This window comes from Chiloscyllium punctatum, chromosome 1 (assembly GCF_047496795.1).
Source record: "Chiloscyllium punctatum isolate Juve2018m chromosome 1, sChiPun1.3, whole genome shotgun sequence".
NCBI lineage: Eukaryota > Metazoa > Chordata > Chondrichthyes > Orectolobiformes > Hemiscylliidae > Chiloscyllium > Chiloscyllium punctatum.
The window spans coordinates 3,955,660-3,977,886 of record NC_092739.1 but is presented as its reverse complement, the minus strand read 5'-3'; the positions used below and the strand labels follow the sequence as shown (position 1 = coordinate 3,977,886).

Sequence of the window (22,227 nt, the reverse complement as noted above, 5' to 3'; positions counted from 1 at the left end):
TCTACTTTCTGTAAAGACCATTCCCTCCGTGACTCTCTTCTCAGGTCCACGACCCCCCCACCCACCCTCCTCGCCCTCCCCCCTCATCTCCCTCCCCCCTCATCTCCCTCGCCCCTCATCTCCCTCGCCCCTCATCTCCCTCGCCCTCCTCCCTCATCTCCATCCGAGTCCCCAAAGGAGCCTTCCACGTCCATCAGTTTTACCTGCACTTCCACACGCCATTTACTGTATCCGTTGCTCCTGATGTGGTCTCCTCTATGTTGGGGAGATTGGATGCCGAATTGCAGAGCATTTCAGAGAACATCTCCGGGACACCCGCACCAACCAATCTCACAGCCCCGTGGTTGAAATCTCCCCCTCCTACTCTGCCAAGGACATGCAGATTTTGGGTTGCCTCCATCGCCACACATCTCCTCTTCTACCTTGGAACCCTCCAACCACACTGGATCAATGTTGATTTCACCGGTTTCCAACCTTCCAACTCAGCAATGCCCTCACGACCTGTCCATCTTCCGTCCCATCTATCCGATCCGCCCTCCTCTCTGACCTATCACCACTACACCCACCTCCATCTACCAATCACATGCCCAGCTACCTTCCCAAGCCCCACCCCTCCCATTTATCTCTCCATCCATCTTGGCTCAGAAGCCTCATTTCTGATTAAGGGCTTTTGCCTGAAATGTTGATCCTGCTCTCCTCTGTTGCCTGACCTGTGCTTTTCCAGCACCTCACTCTCAACTTTGATCTCCAGCATCTGCAGTCCTCACTTTCTCCCAGCTTTATTGCTTGTCCAGTTCACATAACACAGTTACAAATCTGTGTTATGGAGGACCTGAAACTGGAGAAGATGCCAGATTATGAGGTTTGTGCAGAATAGTGCGCACACAATCTGTGACTGGTGATCAGAGAAGGACCCTGAAAGCTCTGACCTTGATTCAATAATTTCCCTGATTTTATTCTCTTTCTCTCTCCACCCCACCCCAACCCCCTTATGGTCCAGCACCCCCTTTTTTTTTGTTTCCTGATAGATAATGAGGAACCTGGGGTGCATGGCAATCAACAGTGTGAACCCCTACTCAGTTAAGATACCACTTCTTTTGGTTACTTTTTTGATTACCGTTTAGTATTTTTCTAACTTGTATGACGCAATGATGGAAACTCAATCTGTGGTCTGACTATAATGACTGTCAGAAAAGTGTATGTTAATGAAACAGAATCCTCCATCGTGGTACAGAGGAAATAATTGTGTGATATTTATAATGAAATAGGGTTCCAAACACGTCGAACCAGACAGCAAGCAAAGTGATGGCATTCTTCAGTTCACTTTACAGCCTCGGGAAATGAGGAAGGTTGGTGTTGAGTTCACACCAGTTACACACGGCCTGGTCACCTCACTCATACTGATAAGGTAAAATTAATTCTTTTAGTTTAAAAACTCCAATAAATATCTCATTTTAAGTGAATTATGACACATGCTTCAAGTATCAATTGAGGTATGGTTAATACAGCACTGCTACGATAATGTAAACCCTATCTCTTTGTGACTTGTAAAGGCATGAGTAAATCTGCATTAGATTTCTTAATTTAGAAACTTATAAGGGGTATGTTTTAGTGATAGTATAATTAAAAAGAAAGTTATGATATAGCTTCTAAATTAATTGAGTTGGAGTGCAAGTTTTTTTTTGCCTTTTATTTCCTTCAGTTAATAATAAAATACCTCAATAGTTTCTGAATGAAGCATTTTTTTTTGAGAATTTTTGTTTGTAAGGTATTCTTGTTAAGCACAGGTCTGAGTTTTGTTTTAAAAAAATGGTTCAAAATTGTCACACGTAAGATTGTTATTTCTTTTTTAAAGAAACAACCTTACTGTACTCGATGTGGTGACTGTGGAAGGCTTTGGGGCTATTGAGGTGCTGAAAGTGGGAGGAAAGCTGCCTGGAGCACCAGGCTCACTTCGATTTAAGGTTCCGGAATCCACACTCATGGAATGTAGAGGCAGTAGGTATCTGAAACACATGTTAAAATGTTCCAAGTAAGCAGAGCTTAATCATATAATTTTTCATTTGAGCAATAAATGACTAATGTCTTAAAAGTTGCCTTTTGAATCAGCCACCCTGTTTAGTTGGTTGTACTACAAGAATAAGTAAACACTGAATATTGTGCAGTTGAAGTCAAAGTATTCAGTTTTTTGCATAAGCAAAGCAAAATTTGTTCGCCATTAAAGAGGCCTTGTTATAAATTGCAGTAATGCCTTACTCGCACTTTAGGTTTCTCCATATTCCAAAGTTTCAAACAGCTATCTTTGGGCTTTTGTATTGATGGCTGTTTCTCTTTTCTGGCAGTGATATTGTCATTTGGAAGTTAAAACTTAAAGGGAGCCTTTAGAATTGTTGTTATTTACTTGTGGTGTCGGTATTTGCTGAATGTCAATTGTATAGAAGTACTTAAGATGTGCTGATTTTATTGATTGTTAGCTAAATGAATTCTGCAAAAGACTGAGTGGAAGGTTGTAGGGAGGTAACTCATTTCCTTGATAAGTGTCACTCCTCATTGATCAGATGTTGGCAGTAAAAGGTGGGGGGCACGAAATCTGGACCAGAATATAATAAAAATACAGCAGGTAAGGGACACAACCAGGTTAACGCAAGGATCATTGCTTTGTATGGTGAGAGAATTTACTCTGAAATTTGCTCTACTCATTGGACAACTTTCTTGCAATGAGTGTATTGACAATAGCAAAAATGTTGCAGTTATATAGGGCTTTTCATATTGCACAATATCCTGAAGATCTAGTTATGTAGTCACTTGTATTGTAGAAAATATGGTAGCCAATTTGCACATTGTAAGGTTCCACAAACTGCCATGAGTAAATGATAGTTTTTAGGAGTGTTGTGGGAAGAAAATGTATTGGCAAAAACAAGCCTCTTACTCTCTTCCGTATAGTGCCTTATGATTGTTTAGCTTCACGTGCAAAGGTCAGCAGCTGATGTGGAGTATTTTCTGAACACAACACTAAACTGGCAGACTGGACCACTGTGATCCATAACCTTCTAACTCTGAGATCAGTTACAAATCCTGGTTAGCACCTTATAAAGGACTACACTGACCTTTGTGATCAGAGCACGCTCAAATATCTTTAGATAATGTGAAGCCTTTGATCTGGAATCTGGTGTGTTGAATGCATTGAGTTAATCTCAGTCATTTGTAGCACAGAATAAGGGCATTCAGCCCCTTGCGTTGTTTATGCTTCCCGGAAGCCTGCAGCCATCTTACTTGTCAAATTCAAGCAACATATCCTCCTGTTTCTTCACTGTTGTGTGTTTATTTAGCTTTGCCTTAACTGCTGTTTGTGGTAGAAGCATTAACCATTTTCTTTGTAAAGGGGTTGCTCCTGCATTCCCTCTTATTTATTAATTGTCTTTTATTTATGGCCTCTAGTTTTGTACACCTTGCAGGAGGCCTCCAAGAGATTATATTTCAGTCTTAATTTTTCTAGAGTAAGGAGTGACCGCATATTCAGCCAATCTGATAGTTAAAGCCAGTTAGGTATTGTCCTTGTCAACGTTTTTGCGTTTTCACATTTTCTGTACTGTCTCTATATCCTTTTTGTAAAATGAAGGTTGGAATTGAACACAGTCCTACAAGTAGTCCATCTAAGCTTAATGTAAGGTCCTGTTTTTCAGTTCTGTTGCTTTAGAAATTAAGTGGTGCCTTTTTTTTTGCATTGTAGAACTTGTATCTTTTATTTTGTGCATGTATCTCCCTATTTGCATTTCCTCCTATACCTAGTTTAGAATCTAATTCTCCCGAGGCATACGCATCTTCCCTAATTCTAACAAAATATACCATCTTGCACTTGCCCAAATCAGCATACACTGCTGTTTGCATGCCCAATTTTCAAGTTTACTACCAATGTCTTGCATTTTCTTACAATGCTCTTCAGTGTTATTATGCCCCCAATAAATGTCATCCCCAAGTTATGCTTGCTATTGATAAATGTGATTTAGATATTTTTGTAAATCATGAACAGCTGTGGTGTAAGCACCTCTTCCTATGAAGTTCCCAACTGATACCTTCCATCACCCTGAGCATTTAGTTTTAATCCCTGCTGTATTCTGTTTTGTAACCAATTAACCCATTGCTGCTACTTCCATGATTCCACATACTGAGAGAAATTGAATAAGATGGCAACATCACTACTCAGACTTTTCGTTGGCAGTTCATTGAGTTGCATGGTGGTAAATCAATTATTGAAGCATGATTACTGGTGAAAGCATCATCTACTTCCTAAAGACAAATAGACTTTGCCTTAACTGAATTAGTGCCAAACAATACAAATGGCAAGTAGAGGACATCGATAAAAGTTCCCTAATTCTAGGTGTTGGACTTGGAAGTCGGATTGTGGAGTTAAGTAGGAGGAAGTGAGTGTTTCTCCAAACAAGCTGCAAAATGTGTCAGGGCAGGTTGCCTAGCAACTTAATTAATGTCTCATCTGATAGAAAGTATCTTCAAAGGTACAGCAATCCTAGTTTATTTTCTCAAATCAAAGTTGTGAAGATTGGATTGCAGTTTTCCAATTTTCCCTTGGTCATGGAATAGTGTCAAAGGACTGGATTATTACCAATATCGCTTTCTTCTTCAAAGCAGAATAGAGATGCTCAACATAGACTGGCCAAACTAATATTGGTGATGGAAACTGAGACTGTCCTCCAGGACAAAATTAATTGATATTTAGTGAAACCATGGGCCATTACAGAAATTTAGCTGTAATTTGTTAAAGGCAATTTGTTTGAATTACTAAGTTTTTTGAATTGATGGGAAGGGTTGATGTTTTCGTAGGTTTTCTAATGTTTGTCAAAATGCCATATAATGGACTTTTTAGCAAACTAAAACAACCAATGTCAGCATAGCTGCAAAATTAGCCAAGGAACAGAAAGTAGCATTTTTCAAGTAGAGGTGCAGAGTATTTAGGATTGAGAAATATCCTCAACTCAATCAGGTCATGAATGTTCGGATTTTTCCACCCGAGAGGGCCGAGGGAAGCTCAGTTCTGGAGCATGTTCGCGATCAATAGATTTCTCAATACCAATGACATTGAGGGATCATTTAAGAAAATGGCGATGAGGTAAATGATTGGCAATGACGGAGAATGTGGAGCAGACCTAGAATGACTCCTTTGTTTCTGAGAGTTGGAGTTCCCAGCGATTGATGATAGGACCATTGCTCTTTTTGATATTTATTTATTAATTTGGATAAACAGCATAACTTCAACATTCACTGATCACCCAAAATTCAAAAAGGCATTAAACAACGAGGAATATGATAACCAACTTCAGGAGGACATAGACCGGTGGAGGGGCAGACCCACATTATAGGATTATAACTCACTTTTATTACGTGCTTTCTTATTGGAACGTTTTATTCTAACTTTGACATTCTTCCTGACATTTTATGTGGAAAAGTATGAAGTGATTCATTTTGGGAGAAAACATGAGAGGCATTATAAACCAGATTTATGGAGGTGGTGTTGCCGGGTGCAGGAATGGACACCTGGGGGCACGCATATGTAAATCTTTGAAGGTAGTGTGATAATTTGAAGCATTAGCTTTTGGAGTGCCGCTCCTTCATCAGGGGGTTGTCAGCCACAATCACGTGATGAAAGAGCGCTGCTTCAAATTAAACCTGTTGGACTATAACCTGGTGTTGTGATTTTTAACTTTGTCCACCCCAGTCCAACACCGGCATCTCCAAATCATGATAATTTGAGGGCGTTTTGATAAAGGCAGAGAATACAAAACCTCAAAAGATATTCTAAATATTTGTAGAATATTAATCAGGTTTCAGTTGAAGTATTCAGTTATGGGCAACAAATTTCAGGAAGAATGTCAAAGTTGGAATAAAACATTCCAATAAGAAAGCATGTAATAAAAGTGAGTTATAATCCTATAATTTTGATATTAAAGCCTTTACAGTTAATGAATTTAATGTGTTTGTTAAACTTAGGAATGTAGGACTTAAACCTGAAGTTGTCATTTGGCCCTTCGTATCTTTGCAATGATTGTGACTGATCTGGATGTGTTTCAATACATAAACACAGAGAGACAGACGCACACAAGTGCGCGTGCGCACAAACGCACACACTTTTTAACCCAGCCTTTAATAATTTTAACAATTCAACCTCCACTATTCTTTCGATGGAAGATTTCCACACACTAATACACCTGAAAGATGAAAGTTCTCCTCAGATTCAGATATGTACACTGTGGGAGGGATATATCTGATCCATCATCTTTACACTGGTTAGCAAAGATCTGACTACACTAATCCTGTGTTCCAGCTTTTGGCCCATTGTCCTGGAGGCAAGTGAAGTACTAAACATCCCTTAAATATTAGGGTTTCTGACTCACCATTCTTGCAGACATGAAGTCCCAATCTCCCACCATTAACTTTCTGAAAATATGTTTTCTCCACTTTTCTCTGTCTTCTGTTTTTCCTTTTATGAAAGCTTTTCACTGTATTCTATTATATTTCACTGATCACTAAAAATCATTCATTCCCTCAAATCTATATCCTCAGGTGTTCCTCTACCAATGGAAAAAGTGCGTTCCTATCCATCCTTGTATTCTTGGACATCTCTATCAGGACTCCTCCCAACTGTTGCTGCTCCAAGGAACACAATCCCAGCCTATTCAATCTTTGTTCATAGCTCAGACCTTCCAGCTCAGGCAGCATCCTGATAAATCTCCTCCGCACTCTCTCTCGTACAATTACAGACATATCTCTGTTATCCAAACATCAATTATTCAAATTTCGAATTAACCGATCTCAAGGTTCCATAAAAATTTTTAAAAATTTAAATGAAAGCTCAGTGAGTGCAGGCAGCCTGGGCTGGCGGGGGGGGGAACAGGAAAAGAGTGGCCACGGGAATCCTGTTCCTGCTGTTGCTGTCACCACGGGAACCCTGATCAGTCATCCGAATGAAATATACCCAGCCCCTCTCACTTGGATAATCTAGGTTGTTCTGTATATCCTTCCTATAATGTGGCGATCTGAATTGCACACGCTACTCCAGTTGTGACTGAGTGAACACTTTATACTGTTTCTGTCCTGCCTTGTATCATCTGTCTGCTCTTGCATTCTAGGCTTCAGCTAATAAAGGCAAGTATCCCATATGCTGCCAAAACCACCACAGCTGCCTGTTTTGCTACCTTCACAAGTCTGTGGATATACACAAACCCCCTGATCTTCAGACTTTTCCAGGATCCCCTCATTCATAGTGTAATCCCTTGTCTTGTTAACCCTCCCAAATGCATTGCCTCTCCCTTTTTCGGGTTGAATTCTATTTGCCATTGCTCTGCCGAGCTGACCAGTCCATTGAAGTCCTCCTATAGTTTGCAGCTGTTTTTGTCATTCTCTTCCAATTTTCACTTCATCCACAAACCTTTTGATCATACACCCTACATTTAAGTTTATTTCATTAATATCCACCACAAACAGCAAGGGTCCCAGCACCATGTCCTGCTGCACCTCACTGGAAACATGCTTCCAGTTTCACATGTACCTGTACCATTGTCCTCAGTTTCCTGCCTCTTGGCCAATTTTGAATCCAATGTGCCACTTTGCCATGTGGTCTTACTTTCTTGATCAATCTACCATGAAATATCTTATGAAAAGCTTTGCTAAAGTTCACATAGATCATGTCAAATGCGTTATCTCACCTACTCTACTGGGTACATTTTCAAAGGGAATGGTACATTTGTCAGAAGACCTTCCTTTAACAAATTCATGCTGGCCATCTCTGATCAGTCAGTGTGTCTCTAAGTGCATATAAATTCTGTCCCTAGAATTAACTTGCCTACCACCAAAATTAGACTGACTCGCATGTAATTTTTATATTTTTTCCTCCATTTTCAAATAATGGTGCCAGTTTTTAGGCACCACTTACATGAGGCCTCTTTATTTTGAACTCTGTCTCCCAGTTCTACCTACTGTTAAAAGATTACACAGTTTCTCAGAATCCACTACATCAATTAATCTGTTTTAACCTAATATTCCCAGCCTTACACCCAGAAACTGGAGCTACAGAAATTTAATTTGTTAGGTGATTTTATTTTTCCACATCTTGTCAATGTTGTAGACTTGACCGTTCATAACCTTCGTCAGTAATAGCCTTTGAATTTGCAAGAATGCAGCTCAAACACTGCAGTTAGCACTTGCTTCGTCATCAATCGGCTCAGGTTATGTAATAGCACAATACTGCAAAGTACTGGTAATCTGAAATAAAAACAAAGTCCTGGGAAAACTCTGATGTGGAGGTGCTAGTGTTGGATTGGGGTGTACAAAGTGTTGTGGAGGTGTAGGTGTGTACTGTACCTTTGAGAGAGGAAGTTGGCAAGGACTGACAGCCCAGTGTGCTGAACAATTTAAAAATGTAACATTTGGTTGAAACAAATAGCTGGAGTTGTTAGCCATTGTACAAAAACAAATTCAAATTTAGCCCATCAGTTTAAATTATACCCCAGAGACCAGAATCCAATCGAATTTGAATTTAATGTTTTGATGACTTCAAACCAATGAAATGATCCGATGTTTTGGGATATAAAATTGGACATTTTGAACAGTTATGGGGAGAATTGCAAAGAACACCAACAAAAACAGACTGCTAACCAAACAGCTTTTTCTTTTCCTTTTTTTTTGTAAATCTTAATCAGTTTTTTTTAATCGGACCAGTATTGTAGAGTGGGAGGTAAAGATAGGTTTAAGAGAAAGGAGCTGTAAATAGTGGTCGAATGTTCTCTTTGGACTTAAAGAATAAAATTGTTAATTTACACTTTAAATAGTGAGATCTGGGATGGTTCTTTACAGCTCGAAATTGAACAGTTTATGGTGTGAGGTGAGCTTCTCTGTATCGGGTTTAAATTAGCAGAGGGGTTTATCCTGTATAACAAAGTTTAAAAATCTCACAACACTAGGTTATAGTCCAACAGGTTTATTTGAAAGTACAAGTTTTTGGAGTGCTGTCCTTCCGGTAACTCAGCATTGGTGTAAAGAGAAAGAGTTAATATTTCAAAAAAGAATCATACTGAACTTGAAATGGTAACCTTTTTTGTCCCCTCTACAGAAGGTGCCAGATCAGTGGAATTTTTATTTCCGATAGGTAAATTTCCCCTATGCCAGAAATGCTCAAATTAGCCTTACTTATAAAAGAATCATTTGAAGCCACTTCATCCTCCTTTTAAATTTCAAATTCTTGAAGAAACTTCTAGTTTTCTGCCAAATTACAGATGCTCTTAAAGAATTGACCTTCAGTCCAAAGCTCTAGTTTGTTACATTCACTTACCCCAACAGTTATAAACTTGTGGCACATAAAGGAGTTACACTTCGACTATTGAACTTTATTCTATCCTAGTTTTTTTGAATTGCGCATGGTAGATTTAGCAGAGTTCATGGAGTTATCAGTAATGCAGTCCCCTTTCTGAGGATATCTAAGTACACTATACTTACAAATTAATGGTTTTCCTTTCAGCAACTGGGGAAATTAAACTACAGGTATACATTTGATTAGATGTGATTAGAGTTAGTTTCAAGTAGAGCACTTGCACTAAAGTACTGCACAGCAAAACAAATGCACAATTTTCCACAGAACTGAGTTTTGAACTAGAAGTGTCTGAATGGCATTCTGATACTCTTCAGAATGATTTTTCAATAGCATCATCGTTAAATACAATTCCGGCAGTTCTTCAAGCATAGAAACATGGAGATAAAAGCGAGTTGGAGACATAGTGACATGGAAACATAGAAATGTGGACGATAAGAGCAGAACTTGGCCTGTTTTTCTCTCTCTTTCCCTTTTTAAATAGTGAGCTGACATTAGCAGCCCTCCAATCTATAAGAACTATTCCAGAATTTAAAGAATCTTGGAAAATGACTACCAATGTATCCATCATCCACCACTTCCTTAAGAATTCTGCTATGTAGATTATTAGACCCTTGGAATTTATTAGGCTTTGGTCTATCAATTTCTCTAACACCATTTCCCTACAAATACAAATTTGCTTCAATTCCTGCCTCATACTAACTCCCCTGTACCCCATCATTTTTGTTCCATTATTCGTGATTTTCTTTGTGGAGACAGAAGTGAAGTAGGAATTTAGTTTGTCAGCCCATTATTTATACCCCATAATAAATTCTCCTGTTTCTGATTGGAAGGGATTTGCTTTAGTTTTCATTGATCATCTTTTCTTTACTTATTCTTACGACACAGAGTAAACCCTCCTGTTTAATTTAAAACCAGCAACACAGAAAAAATTTATCCCAGTAATGCAGTAATCTGATTTTTAAAAAAACATCCGCGTGGCAAACAACGATTTAAAGTAAAAATTAACAACTTTATTTCTTAAAGTACAACAGGGAATAATTAACTAACCACTACTTACAATTTCTTCCTCTAACCTATCTTTTGCCTTCCCTACTATAATATTAGTCGGATAAAACTCCCAATTGAGATTTGCAAACAACACTACTTATCTCAAAATCAAGCAGCTTTTGTGCTTCTATTTGGATCTTCCTGTGTTGTCGTCTTTAGGAATTTCTTCGTCTCAGGTTACTGATCAAAAACATACCTTTTTAGGAGAGCTATTTTCAGGTAGTCTGTTTGCATGTTGGGGCTTGTCAGTTCTCCTCTCAACTGTTCAATTTCCCCTGGTCTTATACCTCCAAAGCATTGGATTGTGTCATTGGCTTTTAAGATTGTCGATATACTCAATTCAAAGTGGATCGGAGGTTGATATTTTTTGGGGTATCCTTTAAACTGGCTGAATTTGAATTTGTTTTTGTACTCAGGCAATTGTTGCCTTATTGAGAACAGTTGGTGCTGTGTCCGGTAGTTCTGCTTTTAACTCTCTTAATGTACACCCACATCTTCATAACACTTATCAACAAAAACTTTTGCAGTCAATTCTATGTTTCCCTTGCTCTCATACTCTTTTCTCATCCAATTATGATCCCATTCTAAGTTGATCTCATTTGTCTGCACATGGTCAAGGTCTTTTATCCAAAATTTGGATTTTCCTGTTATTCTGATGCTGCCTGACCTACTGTGCTTTTCCATCACCCCTCTAATCTTGACTTATAGGCCTCAATTTCCTCCCTGTCTAAATGCCTCCTAAACATTGCTATTGTATCTACTTCTGCACCACTCCCGGTAGCTCTCACTGTCTGTATTTAAAGAAGAACTTACCTCACACATTTCCTTTTAATCTTGCCCTCTCTCACCTATGCTCCCTAGTATTTGATATTTCCACCCTGGGGGAAAAGCTCCAACTCCCCTTCTTAATCCATTGGAGCTCCTTTGCGGAGTTGTAAATTGTTCCCAATTTTCAAATTTGCTTTGCCAATTTGTATGATTCGTTTATATCTGATACTATGTCTGACTTCCCTCATAAGCCATGGGTTGGCCACTGTTCTCTTTGCACTCTTGCACCAGACAGGAATAAACATTTTTTGTAGTTCACCCATTTGCTCTTTTAATGTTTTTACTGATTCTTGATGCACGTGCAGTGTTGTACTTGCCATTATGGTTCCTGGTGCATGCATTGCGCTTCCTTGCAAATGTAGTTTCCACAGTGAATGCTTGAAAACAGTGCTTGCATACGTAGTAATCATGCTAAAACAAGATGGCTGGCAACGCTACTCCGCTACATATACTGCTTTCTCAACTATGCTTTAATGAAAATGCATTTTCAGAATGTACTTTAAACCAGGGAGATCTATACTAGAACAGTAGTAGGAATGATTAGCTTCAATATTGTGCAATGAGGAACAAACTGGGATTATTCATCAATTGGAGAAGATTGAGGAAATTTAAAGTCATGAGAGGTTTTGATAGAACGTAAACTGTTTTCACTTGCCGAAGGTTTGTTAATGTGAAGGGCGTGGTTTTCGAGATAAGTGGCAGAAGAACCAGGAAGGATATGACTAGGCTTTTATAAAAACTGCAAGTTCTAATAATCTGGAAAATGCTTCTTGGAAAAGGTGCTGGAACCAGATTCAGTATAACATTCAGAAGTGAAAATGATAAATAAACAAAAAAAACACTGAGGACAATTACCAGGGAAGTGAGATTAATTGGATGGCTACATTAAAAACAGGTGTGATGAACTGAATGGAGTCCATGAGTGCTGTATGATTTTATATTGTTAAATGGGTAAGTGTGCTGTCACTAAGCCATAGCTTAAAACCCTTAGGACTCTGGTATTTTCATAGAACTGTGCTCGTGAAGAATGTTGATGGACATATACTGGAAGTTACTTGGTGTGTTGTGATTTACACATGAAAGAAGTGAAACTATCATGGTATTCGAACAGATGAAAGGCTTAACAGACAATCAGTTTTTCAACGTATAATTTCAGTTACATCACACTGTAAATGTGAGCTATAAATTGTGTTGAATTGAGCCCTCCGCTACCACCTGATGAAGGAGCGTCGCTCTGAAAGCTAGTGTGCTTCCAATTAAACCTGTTGGACTATAACCTGGTGTTGTGTGATTTTTAACTTTGTACACCCCAGTCCAACACTGGCATCTCCAAACCATGACTAATGTGTCAAAGCTCTGTACAGAGATTAGAAATGATTATTTTAAGGACCATAAGCGCATTCATAATCATCTAGTATCTCATGATAACTCCCAGTAGATGCTATGGAAACTGAGGTGGTTGCCATTTTGGCTTTGACAGACCAGTGTGAAAAAGGCTTGTAGGGTGTGATTTGATAGTGTTATACAAATACCTGACATCACTGTAGTTACTAAATTCTCTTTATTCCAGAGTCAAAAGGAAATGAACTCAACTTGACCATTAGAAGGAGTTTTAAGGTTGAAAACGTTGGACCACTGACTGTCTCGGTGATTTCAATGAGCATTAATGGATACAGATGTCAAGGATTTGGGTTTCAAATTCTAAACTGTGAATCATTTGTGCTGGATGTTAATTCTTCACATGAGATCAGCATTCTGTAAGTATGGACAATGAATAATGTACAGTGGCAGTGGTGGTGTAAGAAGTGATATAGCTATATTGGAATAGTTTAGCTAAGGGCACAGTAAGTCTGGAGCACAAGTATTCACTACTAATGACCAGAATTTTGTTTAGGTTGGACTTTTGTCAGGTTGATGCCTAGTTTTTTGTAATTGGGTCAAAATCTTGAATCTCCCATCTGAATAGCTCTGTGATATAACTAGACTCCAGTACTGCTGTTGTCAAGGAGGCATCTCATCAGCCTGACCTTGAGTGCAATTATGGAAAAGCAATAAAAGCCAGTCTAGGCCAGTGACACTCAAATCCCACATATGTTAGTTTTAAAAACAAGGTGAGTAAATGTTGGAAATAAGACTTGAACCTTCAACCCTTTGAAATAAAAGCAAGCATGCTACCGATGACCCTCCGGAACACTTAGGAACACAATTCCTGGTAAATATGAATGTTGTGATGACATGTTTGTAAATAAATACTATTTTCAGCATTTGGGTTTTAAAATATACTTTATGAAAGCTCTGAGTGTTTCTTAAAACGAGTCCTTCTAAATGCAGTAACTAAATACAGAGACCCCTGGTGAGTTAATGGAAATTTGATATTACTGTGATTTATGATGGGTGGAGTAAGCATTGAAGACCATTAGCATGTTTTTGGGTTTGAGATACTGCAGAATTGAAGTTAGCTGAGAAAACTCAAAGATTGAGTTTTTTTAGACCCTGTTCCTTCACAGTTGCTGGCTCAAAATCCTGGAATTCCCTCCCTCGGTGTTGTAGGTAACTCTACAGCATCTTGACTGCAGCGATTCAAGAAAGCAGCTCACCACCACCTGTAAGGGAAACTATATTTAAGCAATAAATGCTGGCCACCCAATGATACCCATGTCCCACAAGTGAGTAAATGAAGGTTCCATTCTGGAATCTGACTTGTCTAATGCTATCATCAACTAAGATCATTAACAAGTGATTGTAAACCAGGCCTTGGAACTAACAAGGGAGCAAGCTGTCCTCTATCTGGTCCTGTGTAATGAGACAGGAATAATTAATGATGTCATAGTTAGGGATCCTCTTGGTAGGGGTGATTGCAGTATGGTTGAATTTAGAATACAGATAGCAAATGCAATGACAAAATCCAATAACAGGGTCTTGTGCTTAAAGAAGACTACAATAGTATGAGGGAGGAATTGGCTAAAGTAGAGTAGAAGGAGAGGGTTTATGGTGGGACAGTTGACAAACAGTGGAGAACCTTCAGAGCAATATTTCAAAGTGCCCAGCAAAAGTGTATGTACTCGTGAAAAGGAGGGACTGTAGGAAAAGGCGTAATCTGCCGTGGGTGTCTAAGGAAACAAGCGAGGCTATCAAATTGAAAGAGAAGGCATACAAAGTAACCAAGATCAGCAGGAAACTAGAAAATTGGGAAAGCTCTAAAGGTCAACAAAAATTTACAAAAAAAGCTGTGAAGTGCAAGTAAGATGGCTCAGCTGGTTTATAAAGGCTGATAACAAAAGTTATAAATGTATAAAATGAAAATGGGTTGCTAAAGTAAACATTGGTCTTTTAGAGGATGAAAAGGAGGATTTAGTATTCTGGTATGAGGAAATGAGTCAAAGTGTGGGGCTGCAAAAGCATAGCAGGTCAGGCAGCATCTGAGGTGCAGGAGAGTCCATGTTTCAGGCACAAGCTATTTGTCAGGAATGGCCTAGGCACTGAAAAGATATTTTGCAGCACTTTTCATAGTGGAAGACACTAATAACGTGCCAGTAATTGACACAGACGAAGGTAGGTGAGGACCTGGAAACGATCATTATCACGAAACAGGTAGTGTGGGGAAGCTATTGGAGCTAAGGATAGCCAAGTTTCCTGGCCCTGATGAAATGCATCCCAAGGTGCTGAAAGAAATGGTGGGTGAAATAACAAATGCTCTTGTAATTTTCCAAAATTCACTGGAGTCTGGGACAGTTCCAGCAGATTGGAAAACAGCAAATGTGTCACCACTGTTTAGAAAAGGCGACAGACAAAAGATGGGGAATTGTAGACCAGATAGCAAACTTTTGTAGTGGGTAAAATGCTAGTTCTGGTATCGAGGAATAGCAAAGCATCTAGATAGAGATTGTCCCATTGAGCAGATGCAGCATGGGTTCATCGAAGGGCAGATCATGCTTAATTAACCTATGAGAATTTTATGAAGACATTACGAACACATTGGACAACAGGAACCCAGTAGATGTGTTATATCTCGATTTCCAAAAGGCACTTGACACGGTGCTGCATAACATGATGCATGGCATTATGGGTGATGTATTAGCATGGATAGAGGATTGGTTAACTAACAAGAAGCAGAGTGGGGATAAATGAGTGATTTTTCTGGTTGCCAATCAGTGCGCCTCAGGAATCAGTGTTGGGACCGCAATTATTTACAATTTACATAGAGGATTTGGAGTTAGGGATCATGTATAGTGTGTCAAAATTTGCCGATGACACTAAGATGAGTGGTAGAACAAAGTGTGCAGAGGACTGTGAAGCTTTGCAAAAGGATATAGTTTGAGTGGGCAAAGGTCTGGCAAATGGAGTACAATGTTAATAAATGTGAAGACATCCATTTTAGTCGGTGTAACAGTGAAAAGGGCTGTTACTTGAATTGTAAAAATCGTAGCATGGTGCTGTGCAGAGGGACCTCAGTAGATGAGTCACAAAGTTGGTCTGCAGGTGCAACAAGTAATTATGAAAGCAAATGGAATTTTGTCCTTCATTGCTAAAGGGATTGAGTTTGAAAGTAGGGAGGTATTGTGTGCTGGTGATGCCATACCTGGAGTTACTGCATGCAGTTTTGGTCTCCTTACTTGAGAAAAGATGTGCTGGCTCTAGAGGGGATGCAATGGAAGTTCATTAGGTTGATTCCGCGGTTGAGATGGTTGGCTTATGAGGAGAGACTAAGTAGACTGGGATTATATCGATTGGAATTTAGAAGGATGAGGGAGGAACTTGTAGAAACATAGAAAATTGCAAAGGGAAAAGATAAGATAGAAGTAGAGCGGATGCCTCCACTGGCGGGTGAAACTAGGATGAGAGCATAGCCTCAAAATTAGGAGGAGCAAATTTAGGACTGAATTAAGATGGAACTTCTTCATCCAGATGGTTGTGAATCGATGGAATTCCCTGCCCAGTGAAACATTTGAGGCTTCCTCAGAAAATTATTTTAAAGCTAAGGTAACTTTTTGAACAGTAAAGGAATTAAGGGCAGGTCAGTGGAGATGAGGCCACAAAATGATCTTCCATGATCTTATTGAGTGGCGGAGCAGGCTTGAAGGGCCGGACAGCCTACTCCTCCTCCTAGTTCTTATACTTGTCATGATTCCAGTTGAAATCCATCTTTAATTATCCTGAACCAAAATCAAGTTATAATGGCCTTCAATTGTACCCCACCTGTTGTAAACTTCCACAATGAAAACAGTTTCTACAAATACTGCATTAAGTCATTGTTTCAGAAGGATTGTCAAAAAAAAACCCTGGAATGCCACAATTTAAAAATCTAAACTTAGCAGTTATCTATAAAACTAAATATGTACAATACTCTTCTTCGTGATGTCCGGATACCTTATTTTGATGTAAGTTTCTTAATGTTAATTTTACTCAAGGTAAAATTTTAAGTAGCAAAGTCCAGCTTGTTCATTTCTGATCAGCTGTATTTTGTGACAATAAGATAGCTGAGAGAGTATTTGTGTTTATGATGAAAGCAAGATAATGTAGTTGGAAGTCTGAAATTCAAATAGAAAGTATTGGAGCCACTCAGCAGATTGGCAGCAGCTGTGAGTAGAGGTGTAGAATTAACATTACAGGTCAATAACCTCATCAGAATTGGTGATCATTCTGATTGGCACCCTTCAACCTGAGACATTCTTTTTGTTTCTTTCCCAATAGACACTGCCTGTCCTGAATGCTTCCTGCATTTTCTGTTTGTTTATGCTCTCATTGTTCCCATGTTAGCAAGTATTGCATTGTCTGCAGCATACTTCTCAAGACATGCTTTGCATGGAGATGATCTGAACTGCAGCGAATAGCAAGACAGTGAACAGGCAAACTGATGTGAAGACCCTCTTCATGATCGCTTTCCCAGCCTCTGATTATTTGCCAACAGTAGACATTAGTAGTGACCTCCAGGAATGGTTTGACTACCAACTCTCCCGAATATAGGAGTCAGATGTAATAGTTGGAAGAAGGGAATTTTCAAAAGATGGTAGTGGGCCATAATTCTTGTACAGTATAGTTTCAGATATAGATGCATTGCTTTTGTTTTCTTTTCAAACTTAAAGCTGTTCAGTTTGGACATATTATTTAACTCACTTTTGCCCTCTTCCCTGCTCAGGTTTACACCAGATTTCACCACTTCCTGGGTGATTCGTGAATTGCAGCTTTTAACTGCAAGAGGCTTGCAGTTTCAGTTTACTTTGAATATGAGTCTTCCACATCACCTGTTACCTCTTTGTGCAGACTTGGTGCCAGCACTGAGTTGGGAGCAGCCATTCTGGATTGTCGTCTGTCTCTTTAGCTGGTCAGAAATTTAACATGAAATTCAAATTATTTGTAGTACAGTTTTAATATGGGGACATTACCATGAATTTATTGCTTTGAGTAATTATTTCCTGTGTACTTTTGAAAAGAAAGCTTCCTGAAATATTTCAAGTACATTATATTACCTCTGTTGATGAATAAGCAGATCTGAATTAAGCTACTGTCTAGAGCTGTAATATCCACTTTGTGTTGATTATCTGACTCTTAACACCGTGCTTGCTCCTCGTGGAAAGGTTGATGGAGATTTAAGCATTCCCATCTCCACCAAATGAGGATTTTCTGTAGCCTTGCAGCCTACAGAAACAGAAGCAAAAACTGCTGGAAAAGCTCAGCAGGTCTGGCAGTATCACTGAAGAAGAGACATTGGACTCAACACTAATCCTGCTTTCTCTCTGCAGTTACTGCCAGACCTGCTGAGTTTTCCAGCAATTTCTGTTTTACTGTTTTGCAGCATCTGCAGTTCTTCTGGCTTTTTTTATTGCATTAACTTCAGATCTTCACTTGAAGAATTACATATGATGGTTGTTTTGCCAGTCTTGTCCCAAATCTGTCATACTAGGATTCATAAACATCAGGGCACGTTGCAGAGTTCGATAGATTCAGGGTCTGTTCCTGAGAATTGGAGGGTGGCTAATGTTATACTACTTTTTAAGAAAGGTGGGAGAGAGAAAGCAGGAAATTATAGACCAGTTAATCTGACCTCAGTGGTGGGAAAGATGCTGGAGTCTAGGATGAAATTACGGCACATCTGGATAGTAGTAACAGGATAGGTCAGAGTCAGCATGGATTTATGAAGGGGAAATCATGCTCAACTAATCTCTTGAATTTTTTGAGGATGTAACTCTGAAGGTGGACGAGGGAGATCCAGTAGATGTAGTGTATCTGGACTTTGAGAAAGCTTTTGATAAAGTCCCACACAAGGAGGTTAGTGAGTAAAATTAGGGCGCATGGTATTGGGGGCAAAGTACTAGATTGAATTGAAAATTGGTTGGCTGATAGGAAACAAAGAGTAGTGATAAACGGCTCCATTTCAGAATGGCAGGCAGTGACCAGTGGGGTTCTGCAGGGATCAGTACTGGGACTGCAGCTTTTTACAATATATGTTAATGATATAGAAGATGGTATCAGTAATAACATTAGCAAATTTGCTGATGATGCTAAGCTGGGTGGCAGGGTGAAATGTGATGAGGATGTTAGGAGATAACAGGGTGACCTGGACAAGTTAGGTGAGTGGTCAGATGCATGGCAGATGCAGTTTAATGTGGATAAATGTGTGGTTATCCACTTTGGTGACAAGAACAGGAAGGCAGATTACTACCTAAATGGAATCAATTTAGGTGAAAGGGCAGTACAAAGAGATCTGGATGTTCTTGTACACCAGTCAATGAAGGTAAGCATGCAGGTACAGCAGGTAGTGAAGAAGGCTAATAGCATGCTGGCCTTCATAACAAGAGGGAATGAGTATAGAAGCAAAGGGGTGCTTCTGCAGCCGTACAGGGCCCTGGTGAGACCACACCTGGAGTACTGTGTACAGTTCTGGTCTCCAAATTTGAGGGAAGACATTCTGGTTATTGAGGGAGTGCAGCGTAGGTTCACGAGGTCAATTCCTGGAATGGCGGGACTACCTTACACTGAAAGGTTGAAGTGACTGGGCTTGTATACCCTTGAGTTTAGAAGACTGAGAGGGGATCTGATTGAGACCTATACGATTATTAAAGGATTGGACACTCTGGCAGCAGGAAACATGTTTCCGCTGATGGGTGAGTGCCGAACCAGAGGACACAGCTTAAAAATACGGGGTAGACCATTTAGGACAGAGATGAGGAGAAACTTCTTCACCCAGAGAGTAGTGGCAGTGAGGAATGCTCTGCCCCAGAGGGCAGTGGAGGCCTAGTCTCTGGATTCATTTAAGAAAGAGTTGGATAGAGCTCTCAAAAATAGTGGAATCAAGGGTTATGGAGATAAGGCAGGAAGAGGATACTGATTAGGAATGATCAGCCATGATCATATTGAATGGCGGTGCGGGCTCGAAGGGCAGAATGGCCTACTCCTGCACCTATTGTCTATTGAACTGTTTTGAGAAGAGGACGACAGATTGGATGTACGTCCTCCCAGCCATTAGGTGGTGCTTGTCACTGCTGGGGCCAATCAGGCAGACCCCAGTAAGGTCACTGAGTGCAGGTCATACCATTGCTGCCTGGGTGGATACAGTTCTAAAAGAAGGGGTCTCAAGCCTCTACCTACAGGTTCCTGCATTGAACCGGCAGCCTACCCATGCAGGGGAGGGTAAAATCTTACTGGCAAACTGGGGAGGAAATAATTCAGCTCCAGTAGGGTTATCTTGCCAGCATTAGCCAGTTCCTCCTCCTTCGTCCTTCCTCCCTCCTCCTCCTTCCTCCTCCTTCCTCCCTCCCTCCTCCCTCCTCCCTCCCTCCCTCCCTCCTCCTCCTTCCCTCCCTCCCTCCTCCTCCTTCTTTCCTTCCTCCTCCTTTCCCCCCTCCCCCCCTCCCCCCCTCCCCCCCTCCCCCCCTCCCCCCCTCCCCCCCTCCCCCCCTCCCCCCCTCCCCTCCTCCCCTCCCCTCCTCCCCTCCTCCCCTCCTCCTTCCTCCCTCCTCCCTCTTCCTTCTTTCCTTCCTCCCCCCTCCCTTCCATCCTTCCTTTGTCTCCTCCTTCCTCCCTTTCCTTCCTCCCTTTCCTTCCTCCCTTTCCTTCCTCCCTTTCCTTCCTTCCTCTCCATCATCACCATAGGTCCTGTAAATCTCCAGCCTCAGTCTTTAAAGTCATCTGGTTCAGTGAGCTTCTGGGGATGAGTTGAGCACTTCATTGAGGGAAAGGGGACGTGTCGAGAATGTGTCCCCAACCTGTCAAAAGCCTGCTTTCTCAGACAAGACATGTTTGAGTTTTTTTTGTGTGATATGTAAGTTTTCATTTACTTCTGATCTCCAATGTAAACTGAAACTTTAAACTGAGGATCTGTTTTGCCTGTCAGTGCCTTGGTTCAGATAAGGATCTAAATTCCTTTTTTAAATGGTAAAAAGAAATAGGTTATTCTCCAGATTTGCTTTAACCTTGAAGGTGTAAAACAAAAAGTAAAATATACTTGGAACTTAAATCTTTGCACAGTCCTTTTTAATAACAGCACTTTGTTGAAGTGGAATGGTCATTGGTTGTTCTGGGGCTAAAATCCAGCTTTGGTGTTCAAAGTCAGCAGTCATGTTTCATTGTGCTGAAATTCATTCATAAACTGAAATGGGAAGGAAAGTCAGTCAGGTTGCATGGCATTCCCCTAAAATTGTGTATGGTCTCTTTTAGATTCCAATTCATCATTAAAATGCACCAGGTTAACGCAACTTGATCATTTTACAGTAACGCATTGTCTGTAAATTTTATTGTGCTGTTGTCAATATACTTATGTTTTTTTGTAGCTTGCTACTTGTTTGTGTCATCATCATGGCCTACCAACGTGCTCAGTACATTTTGACAGAATTTAGTCAATCTAGACAACGGACATGCCAGACCTCCCTGCTGCTCCAACAGGATAGGACCTCCATTAACACACTTGGCGCTACAACTTGCAAGTAAGCTTTCTGCTAATCATTTTCAAGTCATAGTAGCTTTACAAAGGTATATGGCCTAGATGTTGGTTTATCATTAATTTGCGCATTTGGTTCACTTAAGTAATTGTAAGAATATGCTGGTCGAAGTCTCAACTAAAATATATGCATGACAAATAACAATGTTTAATCAGCTACAGGCAAGTGAATCATTAACATTGTTTTCCTTGTATTGACAAACTTTAAAATTACATCAATCCTGACTGTATAATTTTAATTTCCTTTATATATTGGCAGGTTAAGTAGAACTGGCTGTAAGACTTGCATTGAAGGCAAGAATTCGCCAGATAGGGGAAAAGGAAGAGGGACCGTACAAATAAATGGAACTTCTGTCCGAACTCTAAATATCTCAAAACGGAGTCCTGGTAACGCGGGCCATTGTTCAAAAAAGCTCAAATACTACAACAAAAATAAATTGAATACTTCAAGTATTAGCTGTGGAACTAGTGAAGGATATCAGCTGACCAATGGCGGGCCATTTTATTGTTCTAAAGAGCAACAGTCTTGCACTGAGTCTCCTCCATATATGAAGCCATGTGATGAAAGGTATGCACCATTTGTAGGACAAGATCTGGAAAAAGTGGAGGAAATTGTACAAGAGTGTGAGATTAAACCATTTTGTCTTGAAACTGAACCTACTACTGAACATGCTGATCATGAGCCTGTGACTTGTGTACTGTCAGAAGAAAGAAGTTCTGAGATTCCTATTGCTGCCCTTGACAATAAAGAATTGAGTCACTACGGATCTTTCCATGCACATTCTCTCGATGACCACCATGATCACCTAGTGCCAGAAGAAAGCTTCAGGACTGATGAAACACAAGTGTCATTGACCACTATAGGTACATCAATATTTTATGAATTATTCACAATAGAAAATGTATGCTTATTGGAAGTGATTTTTTAATGCCATCTTCTTTTAATTGATGCAAATTCATGTGACACTGTCCAAGTGTAAAGTCAGTAATTTGGCCATACAGAACTTGTGTTGCTGAAAAAAGTCACTTTTTCACTTTT

At 39.9% G+C, this 22,227-nt stretch overlaps 1 protein-coding gene across 4 annotated transcripts in view; it reads left to right on the top strand.

Moving 5' to 3' along the window:
- tmem131l (transmembrane 131 like) overlaps positions 1-22,227 on the top strand; it is a 171,718-nt gene that overhangs the window by 119,232 nt on the left and 30,259 nt on the right. For all 4 annotated transcript variants that reach the window (XM_072577926.1, XM_072577034.1, XM_072578720.1 and 1 more), the window contains 6 exons: positions 1,269-1,408; positions 1,856-1,998; positions 12,825-13,011; positions 17,391-17,576; positions 21,022-21,174; positions 21,448-22,052. In XM_072577926.1, coding sequence (XP_072434027.1) covers positions 1,269-1,408; positions 1,856-1,998; positions 12,825-13,011; positions 17,391-17,576; positions 21,022-21,174; positions 21,448-22,052 — 1,414 coding nt within the window. The remainder of the gene's footprint in view (positions 1-1,268; positions 1,409-1,855; positions 1,999-12,824; positions 13,012-17,390; positions 17,577-21,021; positions 21,175-21,447; positions 22,053-22,227) is intronic.